The sequence below is a fragment of the Cibotium barometz genome, chromosome 5 (assembly GCF_041138505.1).
Source record: "Cibotium barometz isolate CiBa-2024 chromosome 5, ASM4113850v1, whole genome shotgun sequence".
Classification (NCBI taxonomy): domain Eukaryota; kingdom Viridiplantae; phylum Streptophyta; class Polypodiopsida; order Cyatheales; family Cibotiaceae; genus Cibotium; species Cibotium barometz.
In genome coordinates, this window is record NC_141050.1 from 63862117 (window position 1) to 63882054 (window position 19938).

Sequence of the window (19938 nt, forward strand, 5' to 3'; positions counted from 1 at the left end):
GTAATGAAAAAACAGGGGAGAGACCATCCTCCCTTGAGGTAAGGCACGGAGAGCATAACTGAACTCCTGCATAGAAAAAGGGGCATCTACAACGGCACGCATCTCCTTAGTGATCAAATAAGGCAATGCATTCCAAACCTTCCTCTGTGCCCTGTGTCTCAAATCAGAGTGCGGCTCAGCACTAAGAAGCTAGCGATAGAAATCAATGGCAATCTATCTAACCATAAGAGGATCTGAGTGAAGAGTTCCATGTGAATCCTGCAACTGCTTGACACTATCTCTGGCATGAGATTGGCCGTGAGTAGCAAAGAAATGTTTGTTGCATCTTCTACCCATCTGGGTCCAAAAGGATTACTGGGCATGGTAACGGTACTTCGCAGGCTACTCAAGAGAGTGATGAAGTTCTGCTCTAACAGTACATAAAGAATCTACAACGCATTGAGCATGAGGATGTTTCTCGTGCTCTTTGTGTAAGGGAGCCAGTCTACATCTAATAGCCCTTTCTAAATCCAAGGGCTCTTCCCTCTTAGAAAGGGCACATGTGTGATAAAAGTCACTAATATCACAAAGAGCAAAGGCCAGGCTTTGCGAGGCTTGCGGGAAATCATGAGATCTCCAAATCTCAAGCATACGACGTGATAGCTCTGCATCTAAAAACAAATGATCACGGATGCGTACATGGGGTGTGGGTCCATGACGACTCGGATCTCGATTCTCTAGTGCATAAAACCACTACGCAATGATCCAATTTAGAGGTGCCTCCATTAATAAAAGTATGCCCCCCTCTATCGAGCACCCAATCATCCACATTAAACAGCACATGACACAGCTGATTCAGCATGTTTGATCTTCACACGAGCCCACAATCTTGGCATCCTGCATCCCTTCTCCTATTAGACCATGAATAATGAAGAGTGGATGGTCTCCTCAAACTGTCATCCTCATCCCAACAATCTTTTGTTAACAATCCTAATATGGGATTGATCATCGTGATAAACACAAGATTAAGCATAAGAATTAAGGTGGATTAAACCATACAAGAAACTCCATGAGAAATGAAATGAAATGATATATTAACGTCTCTAAGAGGCCATAATGGCCTATGAGACCAAAACTGAGAGTACATCTGAAGTTGGTGTCTCATCAAAGAGAACAACTAAATGAGACTAAAAAGTACAATAAATTGATTGTCCTACAGCTATAAGAACAGAACTGTAAGACTCCGAGATGATACTGAGTAGAAAATACTAGAAAATACTGAAAAATGTCTATCAGGTAGATCCATGTATGCTGATCAGTTGAAGTGTTGCCCTCTCCTTAGATCAAGTATCTCCGCCATGGGGCTGTCTAGAATGGAGAGGTCGTAGAAGCGAGGTAGGCGCCTCCGATGCTGAGCAATACTGGCTCTGATCTGGCGATGGTGAGGATGCCATGGTCGGGATCCTGGTGGGCGTGGCCGACGAGCACGACATAAGATAGCTGCTCTATCAGTGGTGACTCCCTGGGAGCGTGGTCGGTGCCCTGATGGCCCAGTGGAGGAGGTATTAGGAGGTGTGTGGGCTGGGTTGCTGGTGCTGGTGCCGAAGAAATCTGTCAAGGTCCTTTATCTAGGTACATCATGGCTCGGCCTCGTGTCTGCCAAGAGGGTAAGCAAAGTAGTCCCCTTCGTGGACTTAGGAGACCCTATCTCTATTATAGTAAAGGGTACACAGGCAAAAGTCTCCTATATGGACAACAATGAGAAAATAGCAGTGATGAAGCAAACAAGGTCTCTCCAAGGGACAAAGGTATGGATAGCTGATGAACTTACCCCGCTACAACTCAAGAACAGAACGGCAGAGCTGAATAAAGTTAAAGAAGCAAGAAAGAATGGCAAATGGGCAATATACAGAGGAGGACAAGCAATCATTAAAGAATTCCGTATCCCACCCCCCTCAAGAGCAAATCCATCCATGGATGAAATATAGCTATTTTTATTTTGAACCTCAATTTCGAACTAGATGCAATAGAACCCATTGTAATTTAAACTCTTAAGAGTCTTAAGAGTTCATTTTGAGTTATTTTTTTTCAGTTTTATGCCTCTTTGGCATCGATACCCAGAGTGGAATGTAAATGGATGTACCTCTGTCCCATAGGTCGGATTCGGCCTCCCGTGGACTTTAATATAACTTTCTTTCTTTCTCTCTCTCTCTCTCTCTTTATTTTTCATTATCTGGTTTTTTTATCCAGACATCGTATCAGATCCACCATGATGTAACTTTTTGTCTCATAGGTCATTATGGCCTTTTGAAGACGTTAATATAACATTTCATTTCATTTCTCTCTCTCTCTCAGTATGGTACAGGATGGAGCTAGCTAGGTTGCATATCATGATTGTATACTCCATGCATATAGCTTTGCATTCTCCTAGTAGTAGAGCTCCATCCCCTTCACCACTCATTGTACTTATTGCACACCCAGATTCAGCTTTTTAGTTCAGTACTTTTTCATTTTGTTGGGATGATAGAGGATACCCCATACAGGTACACCGATTTGTCTCATAGGCCGAGTTCGGTCTTTTGGAAGACGTTAATAAAATCTTTCCTTCTTTCTTTCTTTCTTTCTCTCTCTGCCCTTCGCTCTCTCTCTCCCTCACGTTGCCTGCCCTTCGCTCTCTCTCTGCCCTCCCCCCGTCTCTCTCTCCTGCGCATCTCTCCCTCCCCTCCCTCCCACCTGTGCGCCCTCTTGTACCATACGGGCTGGGAACGCCTGACCAATAACCTCGTGGAGAGTGGCATCTGAGCAGAGGAATCCTGAACCTCTTGTGGGAGGTGGGTCCACATTTCCGTCAAGATCGTGGTGTTGATATAATTGTCATAACAATTATTGCCAATAGGTACCGTTGACTCAGGGGTCTCACCAATCTGGCCCTCTTGCTGTCACTGCCCAACTGCCCCATCTGTTTGCAAATGAAGCACTACCCAGGGGAGACCTGAATACTCCACACGTTGCAGTATCGGCCCCTCCTTGAGAATGTTGGGAAGCACGATGACCTGTGGGAGAGCCTCCGGACAGGCAATGATGGAGGGAATCCCAGCTAACCTTACCACCACGGAGGCGGCAGTCTCCTGGGATTCCAAAACCTGTCCAACCGATTGACCAATTGACTGTAGGAGAGGGATATAGTCTTTTTCGAGGCTTGGGAAGCAAACTATGATGAGGAAGCCAGACAATCTTGCGAGGGAATCAGATGCAGGGTCAAAGCCATGGTGCCATCAAATTTAATGCAAAAAGCAAGACACTTAACTTCTTTAATAAAAAAAGTTATATAGGGCTGCACTTGTGAAAGTTGTTATATTCATGTCTTAAAGATAAAGAACTAAAGCAAGAGTTTCTTTCAGCTTTAACACATGGTAAAGAATAATGTTTTTGAGTATTTCTTCTTTATTGATGCCCTTTCTTTTGGGATAGCAGGATCCTCCTCATCCTTTGGGACTACAACCTCTTCCTGACCTTGCTAGCTACCAATATCAAGTACTTGAGGAGCTTGTAAGAATATTTCAAACAGATTGCATAAAAGGTATGCATGAGATAGCATAATCCTTCTTTATTTCTGAAGGGTGTAGAAATAAGCTCAAAAACATGATAGATGGCTGATTTTTTCTCCTTTTAAAGTGAAACGAACTAACTTTTTTTCTCTCTCAAAACACGTGGTTTTTAGTAGAGCATCATACAGCGTTATATAGTCAAAGATGACATAACTGGTATAAAGAGTGGTGATACACATCATAAAGTACTATATAGTCAAAGATGCCATAGCTGGCATAAAAAGTGCTGCAGGCCTTTTTCTTCCATCTGTTTTTTCTTTCTTTACAAGAAAATGCAAGGATCCACTTTTCTTCATTGGAGAGTGTATGCATTTATTTAATTTAAGGAACATGCATGGCACTAATGTAGGCTGAGATGGTTTGAACGTACATTCTTACCCTGGCAGCCAAAACTTCTCACCACCAGGCTACATGCTCATGGGTTTGAACGTATGTTCTTACTCTGGCAGTCAAAACCTCTCACCACCAGGCTACAAGCTCGTGGGTAAGGAAGCACTTTTTTGAAAAAGTGCTCAAGTCAGCCACCCATCCCCTCCCCCTTGCCTCATGGCTCAGTTCCTTTTATATTGAAAGGGATTATTGGCATTACAGAGCAACAACCAGGATGCTTAGGTTCTTTGAATAGGAAAGTACAGACGCATCAATGGATGTGTAGCCTAGCAGTGTTGGTTTGTGACCAGGAAGGGAGAGGTCCCGAGTTCAAATCCCTGCAGGTTCCCCGGCCATATTTGTACCACCTTCAGGTGGAAGACCAAGCCACCTTCGGGTGGGCACTCAAGTTGCTACTACAGAAGGATCTACTCAAGGAGAATAGCAACACACAAAGAAATATAAACATGAGAGACCATGTTCCATGCCATATAGGACAGTTGCCAGCATCACAACTTGGCACATTTGGGGAGCCAGATGCAGAGAGGCCATGGACAGAACTCAGGTCCTACCTCTCAACCCCTTTCTTGCATCTGGACTGACATTATGCATGCACTTATGGCCATTTGGTTGAAGATACAGGGTTGCTCCAGATCTGTGATTTGCCAGGAGGAAGAGTTCCCTCTGTGAATGGAAAGACTGTCCGTTTCTTTTTGAGTCTTCCTCTGGCTTATTTTGGTGTTTTGTTGTCCACACTTAAGTGAATTTTTCTTCTAAGAAAATACTATTGCGCCAATTCTCTGTAGAGAGGCTGCTTAAACCATGTCACGAGGAATTATACAAACTATTTCTACAAAAGCGGGTTATACACTCATACAATCTAGCTGGCCTGCAAAGGAAAAAGCAGAGAGATCTTGGGCAGGGAAACCCAAAGGCGAGACTCAAGTGTGAAGAATAAACTGGATTTTTGATACTTGGCAAGAAACATCATTACAACTTTGTGACAGAAGTTTTGACACTCTTTCTGATGTTCTTGACCTCAACTTTCAATGAGAGAACCTTCAAAGGTCTAATACCATCCATGCGACTTCAAGAGCTAATTCAGTGATTGTTATGTACATTAACATGCAATTTAAGGCAATTGTTATGTTGTAAGGGTTGAAAGAAAACACACTTTGAGCCCTTCAGGATGATGTTGCGCATTCGCATTGTCATGGTACCTCTCTAGTTTTGACGACTAGCCCTGGCTTTTCCCCAGAGTGGGGGAGAGGTAAGGTTTACATCATCAAATTTTCCCTCCCTTACGTATGCAAGACATACTTCCGTGTCTAAAAGGGGTCCTTCAACGACCACGAGATCTGGTCGTTCCTACTCTGAGTCCTTATGAGGATTGTCTCTTGGAACATTCAAGGTCTTGGGGGTTTTTTTCCACGTCGGCGGAAACAAATTGTAAAAACCCACCTTCATTGTGCAGTCACAGCAGGTGGACCTATGGATGTATTGCGCTTGCAAGAGCATAAACTGGATGCTAGCTAGTGTGGGAGATCAGGCAAGCTTCTCCCGGGACACACCTTTTGGTCACCAGCTGTTGGTACCAAGGGTTGTGTCTCTATCTCTGTTTCAGCTTTGATCTTGCCTTGCATCATTGGACATGGTGTCATTTTGCCTGCGAGAGCGTAGTGGATCCTTCTTATGTAGGGTGGTACTACACGCATTGGTATTCTCAACCTCTATGCTCCTAACCATAGAGGTGAGAGGATTGTCTACTGGAAATCTCTCACTACACTGATGCCTCTTGCCGACCATTGGATTATTGGTAGGGATTTTAACATGGTTGAGATGCCAACGGATAAAAGAGGTGGACATGAGGGCTTGGTGCATCCTCTTGAAAGAGCGTCTTGGGAGAGGTTTATACTCTCCATTCATGGCAGAGATTGTTGGCATGAGGATGACATTTCGAGGAGACCATCCACTCTTCTTTATTCATGGTCTAACAGGAGAAGGGATGCAGGATGTATTTATGCACGGTTAGAAAGATTTTATGTGGATGATTGGGTGCTTGACAGAGGGGGGCATACTTTTATTGCTACAGGCACCTTTAAATCGGATCATTGCCCAGTGGTTTTATGTATTAGAGATCCGAATTGCCATGGATCAGCACCCCATGTACGCATCCGTGATCATTTGTTTTCAAATGCAGAGCTATCACGTCGTATGCTTGATATTTGGAGATCTCATGATTTCTCACAGGCCTCTCAAAGCCTGGCCTCTACTCTTTGTGATATTAGTGACTTTTATCACACGTGCCCTATCTAACAGGCAAGAGGCCTTGGATTTAGAAAGGGCTATTAGACGTAGACTAGCTGCCCTACAGAAAGGGCACGAGAAACATCCTCATGCTCAATGGGTTGCAGATTCTTTATGTATTGCTAGGGGAGAACTTCATCGCTCTCTTGAGCAACGTGCGGAGTACCATTTCCATGCCCAGGAATCCTTTTGGACACAGATGGATGGCAGATGCAACAAACATTTCTTTGCTACTCATGGCCCATCTCATGCAAGAGATAGTGTCAGGCAGTTGCACGATTCACATGGCACTCTTCACTCAGATCCTCTTATGGTTAGACAGATTGCCACCGACTTCTATCGCCCGCTTCTTAGTGCTAAGCCGCACTTTGATTTGAGACACAGGGCACAGAGGAAGGTTTGGAATGCAATGTGCATTGTCACATTCGATCACTGAGGAGATATGTGCCGCTCTGGATGCCCCTTTTTCTATGCAGGAGTTCAGTCATGCTCTTCATGCATTACCTCATGCTGAGTGTCCAGGGGAGGATGGCCCCTCCCCTGTTTTTTTCATTACTTTTTGGGATGAGATTGGATCTGAGATCACATCGGCTCTCCAGGAGATGTGGGACACAGGTTCTATGGCTACTTCTCTCACTGAGGGGCTTATTTATCTTATTCCTAAGAGTGGGAAAGATTCTTGCTAAGGCAGTGAGCATCAGATTGCAGCCAATTTTGCAGGATGTCATTCATGATACTTAAAATGGATTCTTACACGGCAGGAGCATCTTTGATAACATTTTCTCATTTTGGGAGGCCGTCGAATGGGCTAAAGCGAGCAATCAGCCCTTAGCCATTTTGCTCTTGGATTTTGAGAAGGCCTATGATAGAGTGGATTGGGACTTCCTTGAGGGTACTGTTAGCCATATGGGCTTCTGTCAGAGATGGATCAAGGGAGTTTCATGTATGTATCTTGATACCCACAGTAGTGTACTCGCTTGTGGTGATAGAGGAGAGCGGTTTCAGATTTCTCGCTCAGTACGGCAAGGTTGCCCTTTGGTCCCATTATTATATATCAAAGTTGCAGAGGCCATGCGCATCTTTCTCCGCTGCACTGTTGGTATTTCTGGATTGAGGTTGCCTCTTCGTAGTCAAGAGGATTTGGTTAACTCTGAGTTTGCTAATGACACACTCATGTTCTTGGATTTCACATATATGCTTATGTTCCTTCCGGGTAGCACTAGAGGAGTTTTGTTTGGCAAAAGCATTAGTTGGCACAAATTTGTTGGTTTTTGGGTTAGTGATTCATCGAGAGTTGCTTGGGATGCAGAGCTTGGTTTTACTTGGATAAATAGAGGATGCACTGCTAGATATTTGGGATGCCAGGTTGGGATTGATATTTCTCCTGCATAGCAGTTTGCTCCGGTACTTATGAGTATCCGGAAGAAGCTCCTTCATTGGAGCTCCAGGAGATTAGATTTAGCTTCCAGAGCTTTGGTGGCTAATCAGGTATTGCTTGCCTCAACTTGGTTTATTGCCTATTGTTGGTGCTTCTCTCGCGGTTGCATTGGTTGAAAGATCAGATGATTGCGGCCAATCCAGAGTGTCCAAAAGCATGTCCAAGCAGGGAAACCTACATAATCAGGCATTCCTTGGTGATATCTCCCAGAGATCCGGAAATGCTTGGAGAGAAGCAACATCCTGGAATCTGGCTACCCAAAAAACAACTAATCTAAGCAAGGCATCTCTGGTATCCAAACAAGTCCATAGTAAATGAGGCAGTCTCATTGACATTTGAGCATCTAAAACAAGAGACAGAAGCCATCCTTCTTATGGCTAGAGTTTCGCCAACAAGTAGCACTCCAACCAAGCATCACCAAAGGAAAACACTTTGCTTTAATGGCAGTTTATTGGTCCAAATCTTTTGGAGATTTTGTTTCCACCACTTGACTATCTTATCTATATTCCAAAACATGTTCGAATGAGCAGCAATCCACGGCTCAAGAATAATCAATCTGTATATTCTGTCAGCAGTGAGCTGTGACATAGGTACTTTGGGAAAACCAGGTCCATCTTTCTTCAACATCCAATCTAACAATCTGTTGTTTCAAGTGAGAAGTGCAATCAATTCAGATTGTTGCAACAAAGCTCTAATTTTCTGCCACAGAGGCCTGTAATGCATGTCTCTGCGCTTTTAGGTCCGCCATCCAAAGAGACAACATCTTGTATTAGACGTATATTTTTAAGAAAATAAGTTTTCCTTGGCTCCTGAACTGCCAGAGTTTCTAGAAAAACTATGGTCCAGTGACTGCTCTCCAATCTTAGTGAATTACCCATCTCTGAAGGTCTTCCAAACCAATTCAAGTACTGGAGTATGTTTTTCCAATCAGCTATCAATCTAGTAGTGAAAGGAGAGCTTGGTATCTTCCCTTGTAGCTTTTCAAGAAGAAAATCGCAATGTGTACATTTTTAAGTGCAATATGCATAGCTACACTCATCAGCATCCAAGGCTGCTCTTAAGCAAAAATGGTGGACCTACAGACCACTGGCAACTAGGCTCATGCCAGAGATGGGAGATTTGCAGCAGCATTGCAACCTGGCACATATGGCGAGCTTGACGAAGCCATTGAGGGTACCCACACTCTCCAGCAAAGTCTATGAGGAGCATTTGGCTTGACATCATGCATACCCTCCGCGGTTAGTGGGGCACGTTGTAGGGTGGATCTAACCGCATGTGGAAACGGCGGGAAGCTTTCTTGAGGCTCTGGTGGCCTGGCCCTTTTTTCACTAATAGAGGTGGTGACCCCACTTGGCACTACAAACCACCTGTGTGGTTGTTCCACGACCCCCCGCCCCCCTCCCCCTATATGAGATAGCCTTCTCCTCATAGAGTGGCCAGCTAGAGGAGATGCGTCTCTTTCCCCTCTTTTGATTACTTGATCCCCGCCCTATACATGAGGAGAGTTTGTATCTAGCCCTTTGTGGTTGTTTTTAGCCCTTCGTGGCTGGTTTTTTCAGTAAGTAATAGAAGGATCTTTCCCCGGAAAAAAAAGAAATCTCATTGCATTGTATCAAAAGCCTTTGCAACATCAACTGCAGCAGCAGTAGTACATCCTGTTGTGAGTATTTGGCATACTCAATACCTACATAAACATTACAAATGTTATCTGTGATTTGTCTTCATACAAAACCATATTGAGCTTGATGTTATCCTCTATGCATATCTTTTTGACTCTGCAAGTTATTATCTTAGTGATGATCTTGTAAAAAATAGGCATAGGAATAATCACACACCAGTCCAAAAGATTCTAACAAAGCTGCTGCTTCCACACCAATCTGACTAGTCTTTCCTTCTAGGATGATGGCATGGCATGAAACTACACCAACGAACGTCCTTGGGCACCATCTCGTGAACAATTTTTTCACTGCCCTAGCTGCTTTTTTATTCGCCCATAGGCGATGCCGCCGAAGAAGCACCATGTGGGGTTTTGAATCCAGGACCTCCTAGTCCTAGTCAAACATCTCTACCTCACCTCATTGCCATCAAAATTGCACTTTCTCCATGGCTTCCATGAAAAACCTTGTTTGTGATACCTCCAGGTTGATTCTATTGTGTCTACAATGCATGCTAGCCTATAAGGGTTGAACCAGACAGTTCAAAAGCTGCCAATTTTTATTATTTCCATGATGTCAGAGACCTTTTGTGTTCTCTTGTAGGATGTTAATACATTTTTCTTTATTTCTTTTCTATTGTCATGTCCAAGAATAATAGCATCTATGGTACACCCTTGTAGTTGTATTTCCCTTGTATTTGCCTGCTTGGACAGCTCTTCAAGAACCCCTAGGGTAAATAGTTCTGCCTATAAGCAGCATTGGGTAGCAAAAACTTACATACTTGAGGGTGGGGCAATTGACAAAAAAAGAAAACGAAATAAAGTCTTGATATTCTTCAGGTTATGTATCATTAGTAAAAGCAACTGAAGCAGTCCATAAAGCAGTGGAGTCTGTGCATACTATCTGTAAGAATGACCTTACATTGTGTACAACTCCTCGGGTTCCTGGTACAAAACGAAGACCTGGTGGTCCTTTTGAAGTCTGGAAAGACTATACAAAAGAAATTTTGAAGGTGAAATTATATGCTATTGGCTCTCTCTTGCATAAAGTCTCATTATTGTAAAAATCAACATATCTAATGTGAAACTTTGTTCTACCTCAGATTTCTTCAAAAGGTGAAACACAAGTAATAGATTGGCGCTGTTTTCTGGTTTCCCTGCTTGATGTTCACTACCACAACTTTATCTCTGCTGCAAGTGTTAATGATATTCTTCAGACTCACATTGGTATGCTCTCTCTCTCTCTCTTTTTTTTTTTCGTGAAATGGTGTTTTATATTATATGTAAAAATGTACATCAGCCACATGGCTCACACAGAACCTATGGCCCCAAAAAAACCCCCACAAAAGATCCGCTAAAGTATCATGACCATGCAAACCTGTACACTAATAAGAAAGCCTCCTAGCCAAATAAGCATCCCAGATAAAAGCATCAAAGATGAGCCAGCCGAGCCGCCGTAGACCATAACGAAATAACATCTGCATCCAGTAGCTGAGCTGAGAGAAGAGAAGAAAACTGCCAAAGCAGCAAACCGCGGATACGTAGAATGTGCCCATGTATTCCAGACAAGGAATCAAAGATGAACCCATTCCGTGTAGTCCAAATATGCCAAAGTCCTGTCCATCTAAGGAAATGGAATATCACAAGGTGACTGTCCGAAGTAATGACTTGAGGACAAATCCCAAATATCCACTGATGAGCCGAAACAGTAGACCTCTCTACTGCCTCCCAAACGCGAGAGACAAAAGACCAAATCTGACGGGCCACTGGACAACTCATGAACAGATGCATAACTGTTTCAGTGCATGTCGTGTAGAAGAAGCAAGAGGCCAATGTAATTTTATGACGGCTGGTGGTAAGGGAGTTTAGACTGCCAACCACGCATAAGAGTTTTCTGCCACCATGATTTAGACTTGTGCAATCCCCACACCTTATTGGCCTTGGCTGAAACCCAATCTGCTCTCTCTCTCTCTCTCTCTCTTTGGCGACAAGTCTGGACTGCACGTGGTAAGACTTTTTGGTGTGAGAAGGCTGGCGGGCTTGACCTGTGCGCCTGCTCTAGGCGCACCCACCTGCACGCCTCTCTGCTGTACTCTGTGCACGGCCAGTTCTCAATTCAGGCCCCCAAGGCAGCAACTAGTAGGGGAAAACATGTCTCAACCCCTAGAGGGGGAACAGGATGGTGAGACAACCTTTCACACCCCACGAAGGCACCAAACGCCTACCGCAAAAGACTGAGGGAAGGAATCATGTCCCTTGGCTCACGAAGGATTACGAAGATGGCGTGATGAGATGAGGCCCTTTATGAGGAGCTACAACTTCACATAAGGACAGCGATGAACACCATGCGACAGGAGCTTGAAAAGGAATGGACCGAGCAGATGCATGCCCAAAGGAAAGTGATATACGAAACGCTGAAGGAAGAGATATATGTCCAATTAAAGGGAGAAATGCAAGCCCAAGTACGGGTTGAGATGGAATTAGCCCAAGCCTTGATGCACACGGAAATGAAAAAAGAGATGCAAAAATGGAAGGATCCGAGAGATTGGCACAACAGTTGCATCGTACGAAGGCACTTTGAAGCATAGCAGCCAGGTACGGGACGGGACGTATAATACAGCAAAGTATAATACGCGTATTATACGTCTTTTTCGTGGGGCCAAAATAAAAAACGTCGTTTTTTTTTTTAAATAAAAAACACTAGTTTAATTACATTTGGTCGAGACATGTCACATACATATTTTAAGTTGAAACTTGAAGTGTTGAACTTTAAAAGACCAAAGAGTCAAGACTCAAGACTGGAGTTATAACTAATGAACTTATGAACGTTTAAACTTTAAACTTTAATTTTGAAAGACAAACAGAGACTTGAGTTATGAATCATTATCATGCTTAAAGAGATTAGAGAATACAAGATAATCATGAAATGTACTAAGTACTCATGAATCTAAAATCACAAAATGGGAATCTTGAATCCTGAATCCTAACATAAATAAGGACGAAGCCGCAACATAATAACAATGAACATATGTCATACATAAAAATGAGCCACTAGTTTATAGATACTGGAATGTGGCATACAAAATGTGACTCATGAGTCATTCATCAGAGTCAAGACTCGGACTCTGAGCTAGAATCATCCCCTCCATGGTCACGGTCATACTCATCCTCCTCACTAACACTCCAATCACTAATGCTGGCCTCTCTCTCTGGCTCGGGCTCTGCCTCTGCCTCTGCCTCTGCCCCTGCCTCTGTCTCAAGGCCCCTGCCCCTGCCTCTGCCTCTGCCCCTGCCTCTATCCCTGCCTATGGTGCTGGTCCTCGTGCAAGTCTGATGTGCAAAAGAGGCTCTCTCTGCTGCAAGGAAAGCCCACACTTCATCTTCTTCGTCACAAGGGTGCACTAGCTCCTCCATGCGAATGTCAACCTTGAAAGTGTCGGGATTGATCTCATTGATTGCTTTCATTTTTTCCCTCTTTCGAAGAAGCTTCAGATTGGAATTGACAAAGACAAGACGCTTTAATTGTGCAGGCGACAAGCAATTTCTTTTCTTTGTGTGTATGGCCGCAAACAAGCTCCAATTTCTCTCACAAGCGCCAGAGGAGCAATCTTGTGAGAGAACCCTCATAGCAATTCGTTGTAGCTCGGCACAGTCACCACCATACTTCTCCCACCAATTGACAGGTTTAAGCTGGGCATCTCGAAGACTAGCTTGTGGTGAGCCAAAATCAACATCATGCATGTCGCGAAACCGAAGAAGCTCGGTCTCGAGAAGATCTTGCGTTATTGGGTCTCTCTCCACTTTGGTGGCGTACTCTCTCCATCCCACATTTAGCTCGCGATCATGTCTCTGAGCATCTTGTCTCCAAAGTGGATGCAAGATGTGGCTAACAGCATGAATTGGACGATGAAACCAATCCCATCGTGTTTGCCATATCTCCTTGATTTCATCCATCCTATTGACATAGAAGTTTAGAACAAAAGACAATAAATTAGAATCTAGAATACATTATAAGAAAAAAGACTCAAGAGTCAAAAGCAAAGAACGACTTACGTCCTACAACTTGCAAGTAGCATACCTATCATCATCAAAGAGGTTGCTTGCATTGAAGGCCGCGCCCACCTTCTCCATGAACTCGTAGATGAGGCCCATGGTGCATCCCTCCGAGTCGCTAAGGCGTAGTGCTGCGATCAATCAGTGTACCGCTGGTGTGGGCGGTATCCATGTCCTGCTGCTACTGTGGTCCATTTGGCGCAGTGATGGTTGGACTAAAGAAGTCTGTAATGTGCCTCTGAGTCTGGCGCTCTGTGCGCCTAAGCACGCTATCTCTATATCTCCGCAGCTCCAGCAAGAACAATCCCAAACACCTCTGGTCCTGGTACCCCATGACTCTGGAAAGTGGTCCGAAACCCTCTCTGAATAAACAGTGGAAACGACCACGTATCTCATAGTATGCAGTACAATGGCACATATAATGCAGCTCTGTCTCTGGCTCCCCATGGCATACTCGGCATATCCTGGCCTCAGCTGGTATACCTCTATATCGGCTAATCTCAATCTCAAGCTGGTGTGAGGATGTGCGAATCTGACAAATAGCACATCGTACTGCATGAGACAAGTGTACATCCATGTAACTGGGTCTGATCACAAAACCATCTGCTGTGAGCTGAAGAAAATGCTCGCTGTAGAAAGCCATCTTCGTGCCCAGCTCCTCAGTTGGCTGTATCCATGTCCTCCTAATGTCCAGCTGAACTAAATCCTGACGGATCAGTGTGGTAATCTCTGTCCGTGTGAGAGTGAGAGAGGGTGCATCCAGAGAATACTGGAAGGGAGGCAATCTGTCCATGCTAAAACCATGTGCCTGGAACCAAGATGTCATCTGTCCATACCAACAAGCCGTGTCTCCCTGTAAAGCTAACTGTCGGCGGGAGGACTCAAGGGCGAGGCGTGCATATCTGTCTCGGGGGAGATCCCACAAGCCATGTATGTAGGAGACTGATCTCGTAAGAGCCTCAATCACCAGAGGGGCAGCCGCCAGCTCTGCTCGAATAATCTCATGAGGTACCACGGCCTTGGCTCTAATAATCCTAGCAATCATAGATACCAAAGGCCTCTCCATACCTCTCCATCCGCCTGTGCTATGATGGCCCACTGAAGGTCCCCATATCTGCACTCCATAAAGCATAGCTTATGTCACTAGAGTGTCAAAAAGCCAAAGTTTCGTTCGAGGTTCCTGAAACTGAACCTGCGAACACATCCTCTCCAAACCACCCAGGGCTGCATGTGCTCTAGTCAATCTAGTCTCTGCTGCTCTCCTCATCAAAAACACTGGCCCACTGAATACTACCCCAAGATATGTATATGCATCTGTATACTCCACAATCTCCTGCCCATATGTAAATGTGGGAGCTGATTGCCTAACCCATTGTGGCGTGGTGTTAAACACCATAACCTTGGTTTTGCCAAGGTTGACAGACAATCCACTATCATGTGCAAACTCATGACGCTGCATACCCTCAGGGGAGTCAGAGATCAACACAATATCATCAGCATATAACAATAGTGGGATCCATGTACCTCCTAGCTGGGCTCCTGTGTCCCCCAATCTCTCAATGTAGTCAGAAGCCTCATCCACATACGTACCAAACAATGAAGGAGATAACGGGCAACCTTGCTTCACTCCTATAGTGGAGTGAACCAAAGTAGAGACCCCCTCTGGGTTGCGTACCTGTCCTGCAAACTGATCTATATAAAGCCATAATCCCCCATATGAGCTCTGTGGGTACCCCCATCTCCTGTAATCGCCTCATCAATCTGGCTCTGGGCATTGTATCAAATGCTTTGCGGAAGTCCACAAAGCTACAATAAATCCGTCGCCCATGCGACCTGCCCTCCTCAATAATGGCCCGCAGAGTCAAGATGTGGTCAAGAGTAGAGAAACCTCTCCTGAACCCTGCCTGTCCCTCTGCTCAAATGCCCTCTCTCTCTACCCATCTACTCAACTGCTGCTCAAGAATGGATGCATACAATCGTGCTAGTGTGTGACCAACCATAATAGTGCGATAATTCCCTGGCTCCATAGGGTCCCTTGACTTGAAGATAGGCACGATGGTGGACCTACTCCAAGTCTCGGGTAAGCCTTCACACATAGCACGATTGAACATCACTGCTAGAAGCTTTGCCAGCATGTCTCATGAATAAAGTGCTCAGCAACCAATCCATCATGATCATATGCTCTCCAAGTCTTCATCCTATCAATGGCCTTCCTTACCATCTCTGCGGTAAAGAAAGTACATGTCTGTGGGCATGGTGCTGGCGGGTCAGGAACAGGTGTTTGTCCAGGAACTGTATATAGAGATGCTGCATAGCTACCCCAGACCTTTGTAGAAGTGATGGCCAAAGCAGGGGAAGACTCATGAAACAAACGCCAAGCCTCCCTCGAATCCTGGCTCAAGAACAACTGGTATAATTCCTGCTCTAGCTGAGCAAGGAAGGCCCGCTTCTTCCTTCACACAAGGTGCCGGAAGGCAATACGTGACTGTCGGTGAGTAGTGACTCCCAAAGCAACCTCCCGCTGCAGTCGGGCTCTTGTCTCTCTGCACTCCTCATCATACCAGCTGTTCTGGGGCCTACACCGAGAACGCTGTCTTTGGCCAGGCTGAGTATGTGGATATGCCTCTCTCGCTGCATCCTGTAAATCCCATCTCTGTAGACAGCATCAGTCTCTGAAGTAAAAGTATATTGAGTGTGATATGCCCCTCGTGTCCTCTGAGCTGTGGTAAAGTGAAAAGAGATGGTCAATGTCAACAATGCATGATCCACTACTACCCCAATGGGCCGAGATCCAACTGTGAAGTCCTCAATGCATGAAACAAAGCTCGGCATAGCCATAACATAATCCATTGTGCTAGCACCATGTCTATGTGGAAAGCAAGTAAATCCAGCTGCTGACGGAAACCTCTGCAAGCCATTAAGTATAGCCAACCCATGTGCAGTCCCCATATCTACCAAATATCTCCCATACTCTGTGCACTCCACATCCTGTGAGCGTCTGTCTAATCCCATATCCAGAGTGTCCAGCTCTCTCAGCATCTCCTGTGAGGTATCATAAAAGGCTGTCTGGCGGTTTGCCCGTCCAGGCATTAAAGTCCCCTAACAGGATGATGTCTCCATCCCTAGAGAACTCCCAAATGTCATCATCTAGCACAGAGAAAGGAGACTGTCCTCTAGGTGCTGCATATGTCGATGTACTAGGAGCAAAATAGCATATGGCAATATACAGGAATCTGCATGTGTCGGTCCTCAGTCTCACCCACATATATCTGGCCTGATCATCTCTCCGAACGATGTGTAGAAGCGGTTGCAGCTCCTCCCTGAAAAGAACTGCCACCCCCCCTAATCCTCCACTACTGTGTACCGATCTCATCCCTACTCTGCAAGCTGTCTCCCATCTATATCCTGTCACCTGTGGCATCATCTGACCAGGGGCCTGGTGAGTCTCCGAGTAGAAGACTATATCTCTATCTCTAAAGCTGTCCTCAAAGACACCTACATCAAGTCTGAGGGATCCATTGCAGCTCCAGGCTGCTAGCTTTAATTTGGTCCCATAGGTCTCGCACCGTCATGTAGAGCGTCGCTCCGCGATGACCACCCTCCCTTCTCTATAAAATGCTATCTTTCCCTTTTCTCTTGCCGCCCTAATCTCTGGCATGACTTCCTTCATATGTGTAAGCTATGAAAGAGTAAGATCGTCACCAAGAAAAATGCCTGTATTCTTTAAAGTGGGTCGCCTCTTCAAGAACTCCTCCTTCGCCTCAATAGAGGGGAAGCGAAGTATGAGAGCTCTTTCCTTTGATGTTTCCTCGTTGCCTCCGCTTTTTTTGCCCACTCTCCAGGCTTTTGCGTGTGCCGGACTGTCAATCCCCATCAACACCATAAGCTCTTTCACCTCCTCTTCAACTTTATCCCCGTCTTTAAGGCCGGTAATCCTCACATGCAAAGCACGTGTACGTCTTCGTTGTTCCTCTTCCAAAGTCATGTTAATGATTATAGGTGTAGGGGTTGTTATCTCCTTACCTTTACCCTTCTTGGCGACCTCTATCCACTTCTCCGTTTTTCCATCTTCCTTTGAGTCTTGGTGATGACTTCCACCCATGAGGAAGTCTTTGCGTCGTGTTGCTTCTCTTCTTCCTTAATTGCCCGTACTTGTTCCTTGATAACCTTGAGCTCTTCTATCATGGATGGCTGAATTTCACCTTCTTCAAGTCCACCATTTGCCTTAGCCTCTGCAAGCTCCCTCTGAAGAGCTGAAATTACGCCTTTGAGCGTGTTGACTTCCCCGCGAAGGTCTTTGACTTCTGCTATGAGGTCCTCTTCTCCTCTTTCCACCGCTTACCCTCATTGAATACCATTTGGAGAAAGTTGGCTTTCTCCTTCCACCATCCCTCCATCTCTGCCTTCCATTCCTTCATCTCCTTTTCCACATTTGTTATCCTCTTGTTTGTGACCATAAAGGTCGCCTTCGTCGGGTTGCGCAAGGGGGGAAGCCATGGAAGAAGCGAGAGAGAGAGAGTTATGTTGCTGCCTTGGGGGCCTGAGCAAGTTGGTGGGGAAAGCGGGCCACAGACCCTATCGGAGAGAGAGGCGGGCTAGCATATTGAAGAAAGGATGAGCAAGGGTGGGTGCCAGCAGTACTGTGCGGCGAACAGAGAGGACGTCTACGAGAGAGAAAGCGGCGAACAGGGCAGTCGGCAGGAGGGAGGGCAGCAGGTTCGAAGAGAGAGAAAGTTGGGAGGGAGGCGACAGGTTCGAAGAGAGGGAGGGAGGCGACAGGTCAGCAGGCGAGCAGTGAGGGGGTGGCGAGCAGGGCGAACAGCAGGCGAGAGGCGACAGGTCAGCAAGCGAGCAGTGAGAGGGCGGCGAGCAGAGTGAGTGGGCGGCGAGCAGTGAGGGCGGCAGCAGAGAGAGAGAGAAAGAGAGAGAGAGAGAGAGTATGTACTATGTAACTTGTAAGACAGAGAGAGAGAGAGAGCTTTGCGAGAAACATGTACACAAGAGAGAAAGAAAGAAAGATATATTAACGTCTACGAGAGGCCAAAGTCGGCCTATGAGACAAAATAATACAACTGTGTTCTTCCCGTCATCGGAAGAAAAGAAAGAAAAGAAAAAGTGTGCATGTGTTTGGATACAACTGTGAATCATCATGGATCGGTGGAGCCCATATACAAACAATATAAGGGGGGGTGGGGATGTGGATGGAGTGCTAAGGCAAGATGCATCTCTATATGCTGAAGGGGTAGTACAAGCATGCTATGCAGATCTGTCTAACTCCATCCAGTGCCATAAGAGGGATATAAGATATCATACATCGCCGATGCTGAGGCTGTGAATGGCGTGAACATGTACCCTGAGTCCGAATGAAAGCGAGCTACCCTCTCCTGTGTCTCCATCTGGTGTCTCATTCGGATAGCTGCTATCTCTCGGTGACGGAGTCAGGCTATGTCCAGTCTGTCTAGGTCTCCCCCTGGCTCTCAATTCCTCTGCTCTCTGTGCGGTCACCCCACGTGGTACATCAGCTGGCACTGGCATAGCTCTCTGGAAGAAATCTGTGAGCTGGGACTGTCTCCCACCCCTAGTGGGAGCGGGTGTCTGGAGGAGTCTCTCTCGGGAACTATGAAGCTCTAGTAGTAGTCTGCCAAGCTGTCGCTGGTCCGAGGCCTCCATCAATTGATGTAGTGAAGAGTGCTCCTCAAACAATCCTGCATATCTATCTCTGACCCCCTGGTGGGCTCTACATCTACATACAAAGTGATCCTCAGTCTCCACCTCCTCGCGGCATAATCTGCATATCCGCTCAGTTTTGGGAACCCGTGCCGCTCTCCCAGCATCTATCTCTAGCTGATGTCCAATAGCAACGCGAGAGCTGTGTGGCATGTATACATCCATGTACCGCGGTCGATGTATAAACCCATCCCCTGAGGTGCTCATAAAGTGGTCTCTGTAATACAGCATCTTCGGTGGTAGTGGGCTCTCTGGTGCTGTCCATGTCTCCTGTATGTAGTGCTGCCATATGTCCTCTCTCATCACTCTGTTCCTCTCATTGACCAGCTGTCTGGATGCCTCAAAAGCTCGGCGGGATAATCTCTCCGTGGGCATCTCCCTCATCCTATATATAAAGGAGATCGTCTGGAACAATGCCTCCACTGCCAAAGGTGGTGCAGCAACTCAGCTCGAACAATGTCGTGCGGGACGGATGGTTTGCTGCGTATCATCCTTGAGAGCATCAAGATCTGTGGTCTCTCCAGCTGTACCCATGTGGAGGCTGCAAGCCCTGGTGCCCAAACCGCTGCTGCATACATCAAGACTGGTGTCACTAATGTATCAAAGAGCCACCCCTTCGTGCGGGGTTCCTGAAAATCTGCCTAATGATCAAGGCCAGCAAGAGCTGCATAACCCCGGGTCACTCTGTCTCGGACTGCCTGAGCCATGGAGAAGCGTCCAGCTGAGCTAGTAAATGTGATGCCAAGGTAAACATAAGAGCTTACCACCTCGACCCACCCTCCTGCTAATGTGAGAGTAGTGTG

General features: G+C 45.8%; 2 protein-coding genes across 10 annotated transcripts in view; one reads left to right on the top strand and one right to left on the bottom strand.

Annotated features, from left to right (window-relative positions):
- The window catches only part of LOC147638756 (uncharacterized), a 233883-nt gene that overhangs the window by 166953 nt on the left and 46992 nt on the right, over positions 1–19938 (top strand). For 7 of the 9 annotated variants that reach the window (XM_086798726.1, XM_086798725.1, XM_086798727.1 and 4 more), the window contains 3 exons: positions 3454–3559; positions 10196–10368; positions 10459–10582. In XM_086798726.1, the coding sequence (XP_086654852.1) occupies positions 3454–3559; positions 10196–10368; positions 10459–10582 (403 nt within the window). The remainder of the gene's footprint in view (positions 1–3453; positions 3560–10195; positions 10369–10458; positions 10583–19938) is intronic. The other 2 variants (XR_015265964.1, XM_086798728.1) reach the window with 2 other exon arrangements.
- On the bottom strand, positions 12467–14051 carry LOC147638758 (uncharacterized). Its single transcript, XM_086796760.1, has 2 exons — positions 13434–14051; positions 12467–13310 (listed from the first exon to the last, which is right to left on the bottom strand). The coding sequence occupies exons 1-2, from the start codon at positions 13505–13507 to the stop codon at positions 12467–12469; spliced, it is 918 nt and encodes a 305-aa protein (XP_086652886.1). The 5' UTR covers positions 13508–14051.